Source organism: Garra rufa, chromosome 10, assembly GCF_049309525.1.
Source record: "Garra rufa chromosome 10, GarRuf1.0, whole genome shotgun sequence".
NCBI classification, from domain to species: domain Eukaryota; kingdom Metazoa; phylum Chordata; class Actinopteri; order Cypriniformes; family Cyprinidae; genus Garra; species Garra rufa.
The window spans coordinates 48,369,204-48,388,732 of record NC_133370.1 but is presented as its reverse complement, the minus strand read 5'-3'; the positions used below and the strand labels follow the sequence as shown (position 1 = coordinate 48,388,732).

The window sequence follows — 19,529 nt, the reverse complement described above, 5'->3', positions numbered from 1 at the left end:
ATTTTCATCTTAAATTGTCTTTATATGAGATAAAATCATGGTAGATGACTTTGCTAATTACCTAATTAATTCGGTTATTTGTTTTGGATTAGCTGGATTGGTTTAATCTCACAGATCTGGTGCTTTGACAACAAATCTTTATAGAACAATCCAAGATTCAGTCAAAAAGTCAACAATTATTTTATTTTATTTTTTTATCTCAGATAATACATTTTTTTTTTTTTTTTACCATGTGGTAATGTTTTTAGGCACAAAGACAATTATATATTTGACTCATGACCACAAAACCAGTCATAAGGGTCAATTTTTTAAAATAGAGATTTATACATTATCTGAAAGCTGAATAAGCTTTCCATTAATTTATGGTTTTGGCTGAGATACAACTATTTGAAAATCTAAAATCTGAGGGCGCAAAAAATCTAAATATGGAGAAATTCACCTTTAAAGTTGTCCAAATGAAGTTCTTAGCAAGGCATATTACTAATCAAAAATTAAGTTTTGATATATTTATAGTAGAACATTTACAAAATATCTTCATCGGACATGATTCTCAGATATCCTAATAACTTTTAGCAAAAAAAAAAAAAAAAAAAAAAGAAATTATAATTTTGACCAATGCATGTATTTTTGGCTATTGCTACAAATATACCCATACTTAAATAAATAAATAAATAAACACATTATATCAACCTTTTTATGTCAACATATAAAACATCTGAGCAACAGAAGCGTCCTGCTCTTTTTGTCTCCCCCTCATTGTATTTCACACAAAGCTTTGTCTTGTGAATACAGCTGTCAGTGTGGGCATATCACAGGCCATTATCTGCCCCATCCACATTCATTATTGAAGCTAATGATCTGTTGTCCTCCATGCACCTCAATGAAGGAGGACTACATTAGACATCTCTTGAGTTAATTAGTAATTAGAAACGTAAAAAAAATTAATCAAAGAAAGAGAGTGTTTAAGGTTTGAGTCTCAAGGTGTGTGTGGGGGAGAGACAATATGGCTAATGAAATGCTGATGGTCCTCTTTCAAGGGCATTTCAACACCAGCTACAAAACTAGTCAATGAATTATTTATTTATTATGTATATGGCGTTTCTTCAACTGCAGGCACTTTAGGAACTATGGATTTTCAGAAAACCACATTTTTAAAATGCAATTTTCACACTTACACTGTTACACTGTGATTATGTTCAATGGTGGAATCGCTGATGATATAAATTACATTAAAAACATGCTTGTGACCAGTGATGGGGGTAAAGTATTACAAGTAATGCAAGTTACGTAATAATAATACATTGTTCCACGTAACTAGTAAAGAAAAGCATTACTTTTTAATTGACAAGAAAATATCTGAGTTACTTTTTCAAATAAGTAACGCCAGTTTATTGATTAAAAGCTCTCCTGTCCCCATGTTGAGAGAAATTGTGAGTAAGATGTTACTTTAGTTCTAGAATAAATGTGAACATGCATTAATTCATCTCACTCACTAAAACAACCGATACAGTATTCCTCAAAATGAATAAAAACAGTAAAATTCAACACAAACCTGCAACAACTAAATATGTTTAATAATACAAATATCCTTTATGTATTTAATCCCATTTTATTAGCCAATGTCTTTGTTGCTGACCTTCGATGATCCAACTCATCCATACTAATAAGCAAAAATTACTCAAGATAATCTAACATTTGTTTTCCTTTTTATTTTTTATTGCTGAAGATTTGACATTTTTTCTTCTGCGGTCTACTGGATGTGAATTTACTTTTCTCTAAAGAGGCTTTTAGTGTGAAAAAGCTTTTACATTTGCCAAAAATAGAACGTTTTATATTAAAAACAAACAAGCAAGCCCTACGCAGATTTAAAACGTTGACACAAAAGTAACGCAACGCATTACTTTCCATAAAAAGTAACTAAGTAACGTAATTAGTTACTTTTTTTAGGGAGTAACTCAATGTTGTAATGCATTACTTTTAAAAGTAACTTTCCCCAACACTGCTTGGGACTAAAATGTAATACTGTTGTCTAACTTCTATTATTTCCAATATTGTAAATACATTAAATTATATTTTCACATTTAGTAAAGTAAAAAATAAACTGCTTAATTGAAAATTATGCACAATAAAAATATTACACTTGGTTATTTGATAATAAACACGTTACACGAGCTGGCAAAATGAGCTGGAATGAGCCGTTTAAAGGCGATAGTCAGCAGAGTCGATTTTGAGAAAATATAGAGTTAAAGTTTTCTGAAGGTTCCACGGCAAAATGACCAAACAACCTATTTGCATATTATTTGAATGTTTTCCTCAATTTATTATCTTTTTAATAATTACTATATTATTAATCATAATATAGAAAACATACAAAATAAGATCATTTTAAATGTTTAATTACTATTTGGAGCATTGGGATTGCTAGAAGAGGGCTTAACAAACTCATTTTTGTAAAAACTGACATTTTTCACTTCTTTTGCCTGTATCTCAAAATTTGACCCCATTATATCTCAAGAATGTTTTTCACTGACACGGTTGTCTCCTCTGTAAAAAAAAAAAAAAAAAAAAAAAAAAAATTCTCTTATTATTTTTCACATCCAATGCTGTACTTGATGTACATGACTTTCTTTCTTTAGGTAAACACAAATGATCATTTTTAGAAGTCTACATCTGAGACAAGGTTAAAACAATAAAATCCCTGTCAGAAGAGACAAAGAAGGTTTAGCCACTTCAAAAAAAAGTGTTAGTGGCTAAGATAAAAGGGGTAAAAAAACTTTTTACCAAAATACTGGCATAATTCGAAATATCATTTTCTACTTGTTCATTGATAAGCAACCTTACCGTTCCGACTCAACTTGATAGAAAAGAATTTAAAACCAAAATATTTTTATTTATTAACATTAGCATACAAATAATCATAATAAAGACTACTGCTTTTATAAACACTATGGTATAATTAGGTTTTTCAGATGAAGTTTAGCTCAAGGTGTTTATTTCTTTTACAGATAGGAGAGTTATAAACTGTGTTTTTGGGAGCTGGGAAAGATCTGGCGTGAGTCCACTGGTTTGAAGCACCTGAATCTTATTAGAACACGGTGGAACATTCCACAGGGTTCCATGACTGCAGCCAGAGGGCATCATGAAGGACTTCAATGAGAGAGTTCACTAATCAGCATCCTGTTCACCAGCAGAGCCCAGGGGGCCAAAGCAATAAGAAAAACAAGAGAAACCACACTGAGCCCAGCTCCAGAAACGACACAAGCACAGAGACCCCTAAAAATCTGCAGAATAAATATCATGTGTAACGGTTTATGTATTTTTTGTTATAAAAAAAAAAAAAAAAAAAAAAAAAAAGATTTTGGCACACATTTAAAAAGAATACTTATGGAAATAATATACTTTAAAAGAATATGAATGAAGATCTGTTTTAAAAAATGGGACACTGCAGTGCATGTTTACAGCAAAGAAAATTATATATATAAATATATATATATATATATAGCTATATATAATAGTATGCAGTTAGTTGTAGTATTTTAAACTTTAATATCTTAACTTGTATGTCATGTTTAAATATATTTGTCATTACACATTTTAATGATGACTGTTGTAATTTAGCAGATTTAAAATATATTAACTTTAAATGTTGTATCTAATAACAAACTGCAGTCAAAATTCTAAAAAAGAGTGCTGTCCTCAAAAAACTCAAAAAAACAATTTTTGACTGAAGAAAGAAAGACAGGACATGTTTATTCTGCAAGTTAACTAATCCTTTAAATTGAGAATATTTAATTCATCATTAGTGCTGTATTTCTTTAAAAACGGAAACATAAGATTTTCATTTTATGCAACATTTGTACAGATTTTGTATTTTGTCTTCCAAAATAAAACCACCATGTTAATTTACCATCTTAATCATGCTTTGACAATTTATTGAAGGTTTTTGATTGTAATAATTTCTAAAACAAAAAACAAAAAAAAAAACAAAAAGGCTTTCTCTGTATTGTTTTTAGTGTTTTCATTGTAATAATCCAGGAAAAATCTGTAAAAAAAAAAAAAAGTAAAAAAAGGTCAAATCACTGGTAAACAAAAACTGTAAAATTAAATTAAAATATCTTAGTTGAAACAAAGAAAAATCTGTAAAAGGTATTTTACTTAAATTTTACAGTCTTTGTTTGGCTGCCAGTGATTTCTTTTTTTTAAGCACAACAAAAGATCATTAAAACATAATGACTATATTATACATACCTGTAAGTAAAACTAGTCATTTGACAAGTACAATTTTTAAATGTGTCCCTTTAAGGAATGCCTTTTAATTAATATAATATTAATTACAAAGCTTAAGCATTTTATTTAATATTACACTATCTGCAAGTACAGTTTAAAAAAAACATACAGTCGATGTGAAGTACACTTGAAGTCTATGTTCAATACAATTAAGTGCAATGTCATAACCCCTGAGGTCTTAACTTTCAAAAAATGCCTGGAATGTATTATTTTTTTAATCTTCAAATAAGCATTACAGTATACTAAAGGAATTTCTCATGAATGTGCTTTAAATGAAGAATTTTTTGCAGTTTTTTCATGCACCTGTCAAATTTGAGATTTTGGGTTTTTGAGAAGTGTTTTAGGCTAATGGAAAGAAACCACCCAAAATACACTGTTAAGTGTTTCATTTGTAGCACTTTATCTATTTGTGCCAATAGATTTCAATTATAATACATATTTTAAAGGCTGTTTTTGTCAAAAATTAGCTTTTTTCTCCTACAGTGAGCCACAAATCTCCACTTCAGTAGCACTGCAACACAACAAACTTTACATTTTTATTCCTGCCTATATCCTGAAGGTTTTTACAGAGGGATTTATATATAATTTGCTTTTTTTTTTTTAAACAACATTTTACTCCTCCCAAAAGTTTTAAAATAGTCTGTCTTTTCAAAAATTCAAATCTGTCTGTTCAAAGTTTTTTTTTTTTCTGAATTACGGAGTAACAAAATGAGATACCCCAAATCTCCTCTGTAAAAACATTTGACTCTAATATGTCAAAAAATAAACAAGAATTTTGAAACTGACTTCATCCAGTGTTTAGATTTTGTACTAGAAATTTATGCAAATTAGTGCATATTTCATTAAACAATGGCTCATTTGCATATTTAGAAAACTTGTAATACAAAAAATGTTTGCAATTATTAATGTAATCAATCATCTGGGTAAGGTGATAACTATTAGTTAATTTTTTTACCCTATTGACCTGCAGTGTAATTTTAACTTTTTTACTTTTACTTATTTTCCAGCATAAATTAAGTCAAATGCTAACAAAATGAAAAACTGTTAAGAAATGTGTTTAAAAATGTGCAAGCATCGACAAGATCCTCAACAGTAATGTTCTCCTCTGCTCTGTTTATCCACTTCATTCCTCGTCTTTATTCAGAAGATTTTCTCCTCTTTCCTTTCAGCATGACACCAGCCCACAGCGCTGCTTCACACAGAGTGGCCTGCTGGACAACAAATGTGTATCCTACACTGCTCCAAGCCTCCACCAACTGCTCTCTGCCATCCACCTCACCCACCTTCCTCTGGCTGGGCCGCCCAGGCCATTCGCTCCCCGCTGAGCACCGGAGCGACACAAGGCTGGATGTGTTTGCTGCTTGAGCATGAGCCACTGTAATCAGCCACCCCCACCTCACGCCACATGCAGGACGCCCACGTGTGTCCTTGAGAAGGTGGCCCACCAACTTGGCAAATGAATGGAAATTTGCCCTTTTCCTTTTGCCTGATCTCATAAAATCCGAAATATGTTGGGGTTATGCTGTCTACTCAAATGTTATTGGCTTGATCACGCACATGAGTAAAACTGACGGTCTACATCTTCAACAAAAGACAAAAATCTGATTTTGGGCCGTTCTAGCGGTGGCTTTCCATTTGCAGGCACCTCAGGGCTCCTGTGGCCAAGATCAGTCCCTACTGTCCAGTTCACCTACCTCCACCTCCTTACCTTATCCGATTGCCTTCTGGAAGATGTCTCTGTGGAAATCAGCAATATTAATGGCTGTGAATGAAATCTGCCAGGAAAAAATGCACAAAGCACACCTTTTTATATTTACGAACCACAAGGCCAGGTTACGAGGACCTACTGGCTTTTGTGCTCATGTTTAATAGCACCCCATTCTCTACATATTTAGAGTTATCGATGGCAATAAAGCAGGGACATGTGCTTAGAAACAACACCCTGAAGAGCATAGCGCCTGCTCCATTACATAGGCTAATAACACTGACAGCTGAGCGCAGATAACCCCGCGGCCCCCTGTTTCACCACATCTTTACAGATGGCCATTAAACAGAGAAAGTGTGCCCTTTTTTCAAGGGAAAAGATATTTAAAGCTTCTCAAATCAGGCCTTTGTTTTTTTCTCTTTGCAGTTTTGGCACATGCTGGTTGGGAGGGAATTACAGTCCAGATTTACATTTGATGGGAGACTGCAACAGAACTCACTTCAGCACAACCAATTGTAAATTAAAAGCTATATCTATTGAGAAAAATGGAACATGCTTCTTTCAAGCATTTCTTTTCAAGGCAATTCTGTTCTGACACATTCTCTTTCCATAAAACACACCAAATCATAAATAGGAATGAATGAAAGTAATGAATAAAGAACAGGAGAGCAGATAACCAAGACCCTTGACGAATTCTGTTATTTTCCTGAAACACAACATTCCACCCTGGAACTTGCTTCTCTGGGACATTCTGTCCAAACACTCAAACTGAATTATTTAACCACATTTATGTTTTAAAACCCTGTTGACTGTATACAAGAGATATATACAAGGTGTAATAAATAAAAAGATCCAAATGACAAACAAGATACATGGTCAAACTTGACAGCAATACCCAAAATTGAGATTGAATTGACAAATGTTTAGCCATTTCTTACAGATTCAATTAGTCCAATCAGTCTTACCTAGCATATGATTGGCCACATGGACCTGGATGTCCCATTTACTGTAGAAGACCATCTGACACTTGATGCACTGGTAAGTCTTCTTCTAAACAGAAAAAAAGAAATACCAAATAGAAATTAATAATGTTGGACAATGATGTTGAAATGAGAAAATACATGTCTCTTGTACTCTTGTACACTCTTCGTGGTAACACTTATTTTGATGGTCTCCTGAGACAGCAATGAGAGTTTGCTGTCTCAGGGGACTTTGCAGTTGTAGTTGCAAAGGTACTTATAGTCAACAGAATGTCTAAATGGGACCATCAATAAAGTGTAACCCGCCTCTATGTAAATGGTATTTCCCAATAAAAAAAATCTTTAGCTACAACAATTATCACTATCAAAGGGATAGTTCACCCAAAAATGAAAATTCTGTCATTAATTACTCACCCTCATGTCGTTTCAAACACGTAGGACCTTTATACATCTTTGGAACAAAATTAAGATATTTTTGAAGAAATCCAAGAGCTTTTTGACTCACAGCATAGACATAGACAGCAAAGCAACTGACACTTTCAAGGCCCAGAAACGTAGTAAGGACATTGATAAAATAGTCCATGTGACATAACTGGTTCAACTGTAGTTTTATGAAAATACTAGAATACTTTTTGTGCCCAAAGAAAACAAAAATAACGACTTTATTTAACAGTTTTCGGCATTTGTTCATTAAAGTTCATGAAAGTGCACGCAGGGTCGTTCTTTGCGCACAAAAAAGAAATTCTGAATTCATAAAATGAAGGTTGAACCCAGTAGCTGCATTTCCATTACCCTTCAAATTGCACAAACTGAAATTGCGAATTGAAAATACGGCCGATGGAAACGCGTAAATTTCCCAAAAACTCCCATATATTGCAAAAAAGTTTCTACAGTCACATGAGGTGGTTTTTCAGGCAATTTGAAAAAGGGATATTTCGCAAAAGTGCAATGAAAAACACTTCATATGTGGCGCTCTTTCCTTGCCTTTAATGCTTGAACAACCCCGTATTTAAACTGAATTACGGCTCAGATACGGCCACCAGAACTGATCGCAGCCACTCTAGTCAATGCTTGTGTTTATACAAGCCGGACCGTGACACTTTACAGAAATGCTCCAGAAGCGTCTCTCCGCGCAGCTTTGCTAAATATATCTACATCTCTAATAAAGGAAACGCACCTACTGATATCACATGGGCTATTTTAATGATGTCCTTGCTACCTTTATGGCCCAGAAAGCTCTCAGATTTAATAAAAAAATATCTGTGTACTAGAATATGTGTTCTAAAGATGAACAAAGATCTTATGGGTTTGGAACGGCAATGATTTATGACAGAATTTTCATTTTTGGGTCAACCAACCCTTTAACGTATTAACAGGAAATGTACTGAGCATGCACTGTAGGTTTACTGTAAAGGACACCTTACCTCATCACTTTGGGTTGGGCTAACTCGTGACATGGGCGAGCCATCGGGTGTCCGTAACAGAGCAGCTTCTGGTGTTTGGTCTCTGTGCACTGTCTGCAGGTGTGCTTGAAGCTCTGCCTCTGACTCGAATTTAACATTGCAACTGGAACAGCGGGTCTTGGAAATAGAGGGTGATACTGATGAAGATGATGAGGAAGAACAGACAGTCTTTCCCTTTATAGGACCAGGGCTGAGGCTCTCCCCTTGGGTCCATCCAGCAGCATGACCCATTGAGGTTTGAGCACCTTGATGCAACAGTTTTCCTCCATTAAGAGTTGAGCTCTTGCTACCAGCGGCATTGACACATAGCGCGCAAAGACCATATGTCAAACCATTAATGTCAAGTTTCACCAAGTCCTGCTTAGAGTTGAACTCTTTGAGACATGCAGCACACTTGACTACTTTCTGGCTTTGAATGAGTTGAAGTTCTGTGGCAGCTGAGTATGCAGTTGGTTGATTTGTAGATGTAGTCTTCTGCATGTGAAAGGTGCCATGGATCTTGAGTTCTAGAGTTGAGGTGACAGTCTGCATGCAGACCACACAGCGGAAGCCAGTCAAGGAATTGCGCAAATCTGGATGCATCTGACAGTGCTCCAGGAAGTCTTCCTCACTCTGCAGTGGTAATTTGCAGATGCGGCAGCTTCCAGTGTCTAGGCTTTTGCTGTGAGTGACCTTGTGCTCTGTAAGAGTAAGTAGAGAAGGGAAGCGCTCTCCACAAATGGGACACATGTAGTGTTTGACAGGCCCTAAGTGAGTTTGCATGTGCTCCCGAAGTCCTCCCTCCGAGAAGAAGGTTCTAGAGCAGACATTGCATTTGTGGTTTCCCTTGATTATGTCTGCCTTTCTCTTGTGCATAGCACTCTCTCCTGGTCGAATATTATGGTCACGGAGTTGGTGATTGGTTAGGAGGGACTCCATAGTATAGGATGCACCACAGATGTCACAGCTATACATGACCTCGGAGGTATCAAAGTCTTCTTCACTTCCATCCCGACTGTTATGAGACTCCCCTGCACCTGTTCCCCCATGGCTGTTGGTCAGAAAGGCCTGTAACTCTCCATCATCTTTGGCAACTGAATCACCGCTACCAGACGTGGATCCATTGGTGCTGCAATTCTGGGTCTTTCCCTCAAACACGCAGTGCTTTTCACGAAGGTGACGTTCTAGCAGATAAACAGCATGGAAGGCTTTGCAGCAAAAGTGACAATTGTACTTCTTGCTGTGGGTGGTTATATGACACTGCAGCTCTACTTCTGTGCCAAAGGACTCACCGCAAAAGATGCAGCGGTGTGAACAACCCTGATTTTCAAGGTGACTGTGTTTGACATGAATTTGAAGTTCAGCTTCATGCCTGAAATCCCAGTTGCAGGAAGTACATCGGTATACCTTTTTCTCATTACTGTGCTTGACTGCAAGATGGAGTTGAGTTGACACCTTAGAGTCAAAGACCTCCTGGCAGAGAGTACAGCGAAAAAACACAAAGGTGTGCATATCAAGAAGGTGCTTCTGCAAGTCATCCACAGATGTGAATTGTTTGTCACAGCTCTCACAGATGTAGTATGTGGACATGATCATGAAATGAACAGTCACGTGTTTCAGAAGGGACTCCTGGTTAGGAAAGTCCTTGTTACACTGTGGACAGTTTAGCTGTGGCACGACACCATCAAGGTGGGTCTTTAAGTGTGTCTGGAAAAGATCTAAGCTGGTGTACTTAGCACCACACTGATTACAAATGAACTCACTTGAGCATAAGGAATTGCTGTTCTGTTTAAATAGTGACGCCTGTTCTACAGTGACTGGAGATGAGGGACTAAGGACTCGCAGAGATCTTCTCCCATTGTTGATATAATTCAGAGCAAGAGGGATGTTCTTGTGGTTCTCCTTTATGTGCTTGTTAAGCTTCATGACACTGTTAAAAATAGGGGAGTTGGTACAGTAAGAGCATGAGTAGATCTCCATAATGGGATCTTTGGGAGTGACCGCTAGTGGAGAATCAAACTGCACGCTTCCAGAGTCACAATGAGTCTGCCTGACATGTTCTTCCAGAGTGGCCTCAGTCAAAAATCCCATAAAGCACTTGGGGCAAAAGAATGCATTGCTTTCTTTGGCGACTGGGTTAGGAAAGCCATGGGAGCACCGTATGTGCTCTTGCAGAGCATTAAGATCTCCAAGCACCTCTGGGCAGAAGTTGCATTGCAGCAGGTCTTCGGACAGGTTAACAAGTACACCTGAGGGATCCTTGGCATTGTGGATCTGTTTCAGATGCTCGTTCAAATTACAAAGGGATGGAAGGATCTCCAAGCAAAACTGGCAAGTGTGAGCCTGCTCTGGCTTGTCAACATGTTTGGTCTTAAGATGAATCTGAAGCACAGCAAGGCTTGAGAAAACTTGTTTGTTGCAGTAAATGCAGCTGTATTCGACTTTTGGCTGTTTGGCAGATCGCCCATACGTGTTATTATGGGTGGCCCTCTTTCTTCTTCCGCGTGTCTTGGGCACTGTAGAAGCGGCCTCCAACATGGTTGAACTGTCAACCGAAAGGTTAGAGTCTGGGGTAGTGCTTGAAACAGAAGTATAACCTAAAGGCAACACAGAGGGGCTGTTGCTGGACTCTGGAAGTTGGTGGATATCCATGTGAGTGTAGAGCTCCTCTACAGTGGGGAATTGCTCAGAGCACACAGTACATGTGTTGCTCTTTTTATCTCGCCCATGCACTTGATCGATGTGGGTTAGGAGAGTTCCTTCATCACTGAATGGCTCGTGGCAGTAGATGCACTGCAAACCAGGTTCTAGACTCCCTCCTACAGGAGAAGAGCACTCTGGGTGGCTTTCTGCAATGTGCTTCTGCAGTTCCTCCGGCATGTCGAAACCCTCCTCACAGCGGCTGCATTTGCGTGTATCTTTTAACCTCCACTCATGAGGGGACCTTGTATTCGCTCCATCCTTCCCACGTTCATGGACCTGCATGTGTCCGTGAAGCGAGTTGGTGGACAAGAACCCCCGGCGGCACACTGGGCATTTATGGGGCTTGTTGGCAGCGTGGGTTTTCATATGGATTTTTAGATGATCACTGCGTGAGAAAGCAGAGTCACAGTCTCCACAGTGGTACTTTTTGTCACCGGTGTGAAGCTTGATGTGTCGGTCACGGCTGCGCTTGTGCTTGAACAAGCGACTGCAGTATGTGCAGCTGAAGGGAAGTTTATCTCTGTGACTCTGCTCGTGGCACTTAAGGAAGCTCAGGCGACTGAAGGATTTTGCGCAAAACTGGCATGGGTAGGGTAGGCCTGCACCTGCTTCATCCTCACCGTATTCATATTCATCGACATGGCCTGGAGATGTGTGGTCTTTACTAGATGGCGATGATGCAGGCCAAGAGCAGGATGGGTCATCTTCTATATCAGTTCCATCTGTCAAAAACAACCAGAAGACAAAACCGAATATGTTACCTCTTTATTGTTTGATGGCATACAGATGCAATAAGACACTTCTATGAGTATATTGTAGAAAATTGACTAGATTCATTGATATTTCACCGACCTCTGCCTTCATCACTCTATAGATATGTGTGTTTAAAAGAACAGCAGGTCAACCTATATTTTTAGGTCCTAATGATTTGGACCATAGACTGAACGCTCCTTGCTGACAAGCATTGTGTGAATGATGTGACCTGTTAATATAGGTATTGTATAAGCAGTTTCTGTATGCAATATTTTCTTTAAATCTGCTTGGAAACAATGTTCACCTTAAAGGTGACATATCATGAAAATCTGACATTTTCATTGTTTAAGTGCTATAATCTGTTTCCGTAACTTGTTTGTTTTTAACATAAACTTGTGTGTATTTGACAGTTTAAGCACAATAAGACAAGAAAGAGAACTTAGTTGATTACTCTTAAGCTGTGTCAGCCGTTTTCCCAGTGTTATTAGCACTTTTAATTGCGAAATGCTCAAAAGGTTTCTTTTTTTTTTTTTTTTTTGAGAACTGAGATTCCACCCCAGTTTAAATGCATGTCAGCTACAAATATTAAAGACATTAGTTGACCTTACCGTTGTACACCAACTAAATACTGGATTAGACTTTTTTATATTGAAGTAAGGAAATTTCAGTGTTTTGTAGTGGTTTGTAGCAGGTCACCATTTGAATTGATTGCAAACATTGTTGAGTTATATACTTCAAGTATATATCCACAATACATTAGAAACATGTCTACTTTATGTTAAAGTCAGATTTATTACCATGGTTCACATTAAATGTGACCTATTATGGCCCTATTTACAAGATGTAATGTAAGTCTCAGGTGTCCCCAGAATGTGTCTGTGAAGTTTCAGCTCAAAATATGCCTATTTTGAGTATAAACAGAAACAAATAGTTTTTTTCTCTTCATTTTTTTGAAGTTAAAACATCCACCATAGTCATCAAAGCACCACTTATCTACAAATTCTCCGCCATCAACAATTAATGTCAGTGAAAGACAATGACTGTCAGACTTGACATTACCTGGTCTGAAAAAGTAAGTACAACCCATGAAATGTGTATTAAAAAACACATATTGGGACTTAATATTTTCTGGAGTCTGGTGCTGATTTGTTATAGTGTGGTACCCACTCCCAGGTGTCTGTCAGAACAGATAAATGACCAACTTAAAATAAATGCAGTATAAAAAAGCCTCAAACTGTTGGATGTTGTGCTCCCACAATATTTCAGTTATGAACTTTTGCATGTGGATCAAGCATCACCCCATGAGTCCAAGCTTCATTTTGAAGATTACTGTTTAACGAAATAAAAGGTCACATCTATATATCAGTTTACAAGAAACAAATCTGGTTTATGCTGGTGAACATAATGCACCCTAATTATACAGGATTTGCTTAAAACCAGCTTTTTCAGACACTCGATCAACCCTAATTTTGTATCCATATCCCTTTAAATAATGGAGTGAACTGCCAACCAATAAACTGCCAAGAGGCTTTGCTGGGAAAGAGAAAAACAAGGGGAAATGGGTAGGATTTATGAGACATCTTCAAGCAACCTACTCACATATTCATGTCTCTTCCATTGTTTTTTACCTCAGGATCTGCCACGGCAACATGCATTTATGAGCACTTAACCCTTGGCAGCATATCTTCAGGAAACAGATAACAATGCAGGTTGACCTGCTGTTCCTCTGAACACACAGCTTTACGAAGCTCAGCCCAAGATACACATTCTGAATAATTCCCCATTTTCTATGACTGTGCAGTTTGGAACATTCTGAATTAAATGTCCAGACAAAATGTGATACAATGAAATACATAAGCAACGTACTTCTGATCAGCAAACCTTACAGTCCAATTGCGATTTAACACATTTTAAGATCAATGTCAGAAATGTCTAGTGCTCATGGACAAGAGTGTGAACACTGACTGATGGGATCAGAGTCAGGGCAAAAAGACAGCATGTTTTTGTCTCTCTTACTTGTCTTGTTTTTTCCTTCCTTCACTCAGACGAGAAATGTGCAGGACGCTAGCCGCCTGAGTAAATAAAAGCCAGAGTCTCATGGGTCCTCATCCCCGGCTCATGGCAGCGGCCTCTGTGTGCCTGCCAAAGGGGATGCTGGTCCTGAAAACCTACACCCTACAGATGAGGGTCTGTCTTTGTTGGCCTGCCAAAGCCTTCCTGAGCATCCCTGTCCAACATCCTGCCACTTCCAGAGAGGAAGACCTCCATCTTATGGGCTGACGTTGGTGCAGGATTCTGTTTTTTTCAAAGCATACAGTGTATGTAGGTCTCAAAGCAACCACTCTACACAGCTGGAAACACTTTTGACATCAGCTTTTATGTTTGGAAATGGAATAATGCACTTTAATAGTTCCAAATAGCTGATGTTGCTTCATACAACAGTTAAATAAGGTGCTTCATCATGTTTACAGGCAATGGACAAAAAACAAAACCGCACACATATACACACACAAAATATCTCTAAAATAAATTCTTATTATCTTATTGTCTTTTAAACACGACAATACAGAGCCATTTAGAGGCCCTAACCTTAATGCACTGGGGGAAAAAAGGAAAAAAAGCAGTACATTTATATAATTAAATAAACATATGGTTTCATTTTTTATTAGTACATAAAAAAAGAAAAAAGAGGCATATAAAAAGAAATCACATTAAATATTAAGATCTTTTAGACATTCGTATCTTTATTAGTAGTAAGTAAACTAAAACATTGACTGACTAAAATGACTAAAACTAAAATGTTTTTAGTTTTATCTTTACCTATTTAACTTTTTGTCTTCATCAAATTCTACTTTTATATAACTAATTTAGCTTTTCTTTATGATGAAATCAAGCTGTAAAAATCCCCAAAATTATATTATAAATATAAATATATTGTGTTCACCTACATTGAGTACCATTTTAATTTGTTTAAAGATAAAGATTTTGATTTTATAATAGATAACCTTTTTCTTTTTAATATTTTTTCAATTCTACTGTCATAAAATAACTAATTGAGCTATTCTTTATGCTGAAATTAAGCTGTAAACATCTCCAAAAGATAAAGATTTTGTGTCTTATATATTATATTATATTATATTATATTATATTATATTTTATATATAGTAGTCAACATTTGAAGTTGTCCTAAGACAAGATCAGGTATTGTTTTGGTTTTAGAACAACTTTGATGAAAGCTTTTGATCAACTTCAAATGTTGACTACTGTATATATATATATATATATATATATAATAGAGTCGAAATTTATTTTGAATCAAACCACAAATATAATAAAAAACAAACTATTCATTTGACAGTACACATTTTTCCTTCTTTCTTCATTTAATAATACAAGGAATTTTAATAGCTTCTATATAGATTAACCTGTATAACTTAATTTTGGCAATTATTTATTCCGGACAGATTGTCAAACATTTTCTTTCTTTTAAAATTTAGCTAAAATCTAAGTAGTGAACTCTTCCTGAAAGCAGATATCTAACATGCCTACTGCTGTGGTCACTCTAAAGAAGGAAGTAGACTGGAAGAAATTACATGAAAACATGTTAAAAGGGAAATGTCATTGGACAGAGGAGGATATTATGAGCTGTGAGGGTGATAATGAACAGTTTGTAAAAAAACAATGAAAAAATGCATGGGCTGTGGGTCAAAATACAAGTACAAAAGGCTACTGAACTAGAAAGTTTAAAAGTTCTACCTAAGGCCAAATGCCTTAGTCACATTCCTTCTCTGTATCCTTCCTGGCATCATGCAAAAGGTATTGTGCTCAAATCATCCATTATCTGTCTAAAGAATGTAGAATGTAATGTGTAGATGTCCTCAACATACTGTCCAAAAAGGAAGCGTCCAGATGGGCAACTTTGGGTAGCCTTGACCTCCCCTAAAATTTGATTTGCCATCACAGATGCCATTACAAAACTCTAAACTTAGTTTAAATCAGAGCCGAAAGCTGTGTCACCAATGAAAATTAATAAAGTGGACCAAAATAAGTAAGCACGCTTTACAGTTTGAAACTGTATTAACCTTGAATGTTAGTTTGAATGTAAGGTTTTAACATTCAAAAGGCTTCTTTAGTTGCATAATACAGGAATGCATTGATGTATTTCTGATGATAGCTCAGCTAAAGTCCTCCTCCTCATATCTCCATCCATCATCATTTCTAGCAGGCTACGGCTAAGACTGTTTAATCTTGTTTAGGAGGCCAGTTACTGACTCTTCAGCTGTGATTGCATCATGCTGACCTAAATTCCCGGACCGCTGAGAAAAACATCATCTAGCCAAACATCACTAGAAAAGAGTTTGCTCCCATACCAGTAAACCAGTGAAATAGTTTTTAATATATTTTCTGACAATTTTACGAGACCTGAATATCATTGAAGCAATGGAGGCATTGGGTCATTGTAAAATCTGTTACCTTGATTACACATTAAAATAACCATCTTTATATGCTATATTTATACATACTGAAAATTATTATTTAGTACGTCCTAAGATAATCTTAAGAACATCTGTAAGTTACTGTATTTTAAATGAAATGAATTTACAAATATGTAATGAAAATATATTTAAAAAGGCCTACATGACATAAACGTTCCAGTAGAAATTACATCTTATATTTAGTACATTTTGGTATATTTTAGTTCATTATAAATGCTTGTCATTAGTCATTCAGCAGTACACTTTAAACAAGTTTTTAAGCACAATAGACTTATGACATTATATATAAACTACTTAATTTATACAAAAAGCAGTCTTAATTTTAACTAAATGCATTTAATATAAATTGAAAGTGGAATCCCAAGCAACAAAAAGTGCACATCCATAATGAACTTCAAAGTGCTCTTTTTTGCACTTAATATACTAAAACATATTCTTTAGTACTTTTTAAGATGGTTTTAAGAACATCAAATGTGCTATTTTGAGACACAATGAATATGAACTAAAATGCACTTTTAACATACTATTTCTTTGTTAAAAATGTATTTAGTTACCACTTGTAATACACTTGAACCCATCCTTCATACACTATGGCTTCAAGTGTACTACAATTGGTAAATAAATACACTCTACATTTTTTAGTACAGAGATAATATGTTAAAAGTAGTGGTGGGCATAGATTAATTTTTTTAATCTAGATTAATCTAGATTAAATCTTGGAATTAATCTAGATTAATCTAGATTAAAATGGCTAATTTGAATTCTGCTGAAGGCATTCAGAATATGTGTGCTACCCAAATAATGACTTAAAGTCTTTGAGAATGGATCATAAAGCTCATAAAGCTGTTCTATGATAATTTGTTGATGAAAATAAATTATCTTCAATTAGATGTACTTGTGTTTACTAACTAACTAACAATGAAATTATTTTTTCTACCTATTAGATTGTGTTTTTTTAACGTCAACACCTACCCAGCCCATTACATGTTACACCGTACTTTTATTTTGACAGGTTGCCGTGAAGTTTCTGTGTCATACAGTATGATATGATGCTAGTTTTCTCAAATGAAACGTTAAAAGTGACACTCACAGCAGTTTGGGAGATTGAGTTTATCTGTTCATGTGAGATGAAAATGCCAAAAATTACCGGGAGCGTCACGTGTGTTTCAGTATGCGTGTAGTAAAAGCTCGTCTCCGCAATGCATACATACAGCTAGGCAAACGGAACATATCGGATTCATATTAAAACGGTCTTTTTGCATTTCAGGTTTCACATACACTAGTCCATATCGCGATTTGAATTAAGTGACTGACCAACATTTGATTTATGAATCCAAAAAACGACGAATTTACGTGGCATTTCGCGCTATAGTAGATTCGGTTTTTATGAATGGAGGACGACGCGATCCCGTCTGTGTTTTGGTGGAGGAGACTTCAACGCGCGACCATATTCTACAGTCTTCGGTATACATCCGCGTTAAACTATCAAGGTGAAAGTCATCATAGCTTGCGTAGTTTAGACCCAGCTCCCAACCCAAATTTGAGAATAGATTAACGGCGATATTTTTTTTATCGCGCGATAAGAGTTTCACGTTAACGCAGCACGTTAACGCCGATAACGGCCCACCACTAGTTAAAAGATAATTTTACTTCATATATTAATGGTGTTAAAGTTAGTGTGTGAAAATTCAAGTTACTTTAAGTCTATTATGGATGTGCACTTTTTTGTTTTTTGCTTGGGATTCTACTTTGAATTTATATTAAATGCAATTAGTTCAAATTCTATTAAATTCAAATAGTATAACATTTAAAACATTTAAAGTGTACTGCTGAATGACTACTGACAAGCATTTATAATAAACTAAAATATCCAAAAATTTACTAAATATAAGGTGTAATTTCTACTGAAAATTTTATGTCATGTAGGCCTATTTAAATATATTTTCATTACACAATTGTAATGGGTGATAGGTGTTTAGTACAAATTCAGTACATTTATATATATATATAAAATATCAAAATATGTATACTGTAAAGCAGTGTTTCTCAACTCCAGTCCTCGGGACCCACTGCTCTGCACATTTTGTATGTCTTCCTCATTTAAGGCACCTGATTTTGATCATCAGCTCATTAGTAGAAAGATTCATGAACTGAACTGAGTGTGTCAGACTCAGAAACATACAAAATGTGCAGAGCAGTGGGTCTCAAGGACTGGAGTTGAGAACCACTGCTGTAAAGCACTACAAATATTACTAAAACATGATTTAAAATGTACTTCAAAACATTTTATTTGACGTAAAGTACACTTAGGTACAGTGTTGGGGAAAGTTACTTTTAAAAGTAATGCATTACAATATTGAGTTACTCCCTAAAAAAGTAACTAACTGCGTTACTTACTTTTTATGAAAAGTAATGCATTACATTACTTTTGCGTTACTTTTTAAATCTGGGCAGGGCTTGCTTGTTTGTTTTTAATATAAAAAGTTATATTTTTAGCAAATGTAAAAGCCTTTTTACACCAAAAGCCTCAGGCTTAGAGAAAAGTAAATTGACATCTGTACAGTCGACCGCAGAAGAACAAATGTCAACTCTTCAGCAATAAAAAAAGGAAAACAAATGTTAGATTATCTTGAGTGATTTTTGTGAATCGGATCATTGAAGATCGGCAACAAAGACATCGGTTGATAAAATGGGATTAAATACATAAAGGATATTTGTATTATTTAACATATTTAATTATTGCAGGTTTGTGTTGAATTTCAGCGTTTTTATTCATTTTGAGGAACACTGTATCTGTTTTTTTAGTGAGTGAGATGAATTAATGCATGTTCACATTTATTCTAGAACTAACGTAACATCTTACATTTCTCTCAACATGGGGACAGGAGAGCTTTTAATCAATAAATGGGGGGAAAAGTAACTAATTTTATTGAAAAAGTATGAAAGTATATACTTTTAAAATTTTAAGCACACAGAAGCCTAAAAATGGTAACATAAATAAACTGGTTTTATTCAAGTCCAAAATATTCAGAACCAAACTGTATACATTAATTTATACCAGCAAATCTAATTCTTATGGTTTAAATCAGACAGAAAAGCTCTGTAAGGTAACAATTGGATGTTACCACTTACAAGTGCACACTGAATACAAAAAAAGCACACC

The 19,529-nt window shown here is 35.6% G+C and overlaps 1 protein-coding gene across 2 annotated transcripts in view; it reads right to left on the bottom strand.

Moving 5' to 3' along the window:
* The window catches only part of LOC141344117 (zinc finger protein 521-like), a 61,956-nt gene extending 50,144 nt beyond the window's left edge, over positions 1–11,812 (bottom strand). The window contains exons 1-2 of one of the 2 annotated variants that reach the window (XM_073848868.1): positions 8,397–11,812; positions 6,958–7,042 (exon numbers count right to left, since the gene is read on the bottom strand). In XM_073848868.1, the coding sequence (XP_073704969.1) occupies positions 6,958–7,042; positions 8,397–11,483 (3,172 nt within the window). In that variant the 5' untranslated portion in view covers positions 11,484–11,812. The remainder of the gene's footprint in view (positions 1–6,957; positions 7,043–8,396) is intronic. The other variant, XM_073848869.1, reaches the window with a different exon arrangement.
* Between the last annotated feature and the right edge of the window lie 7,717 nt (positions 11,813–19,529).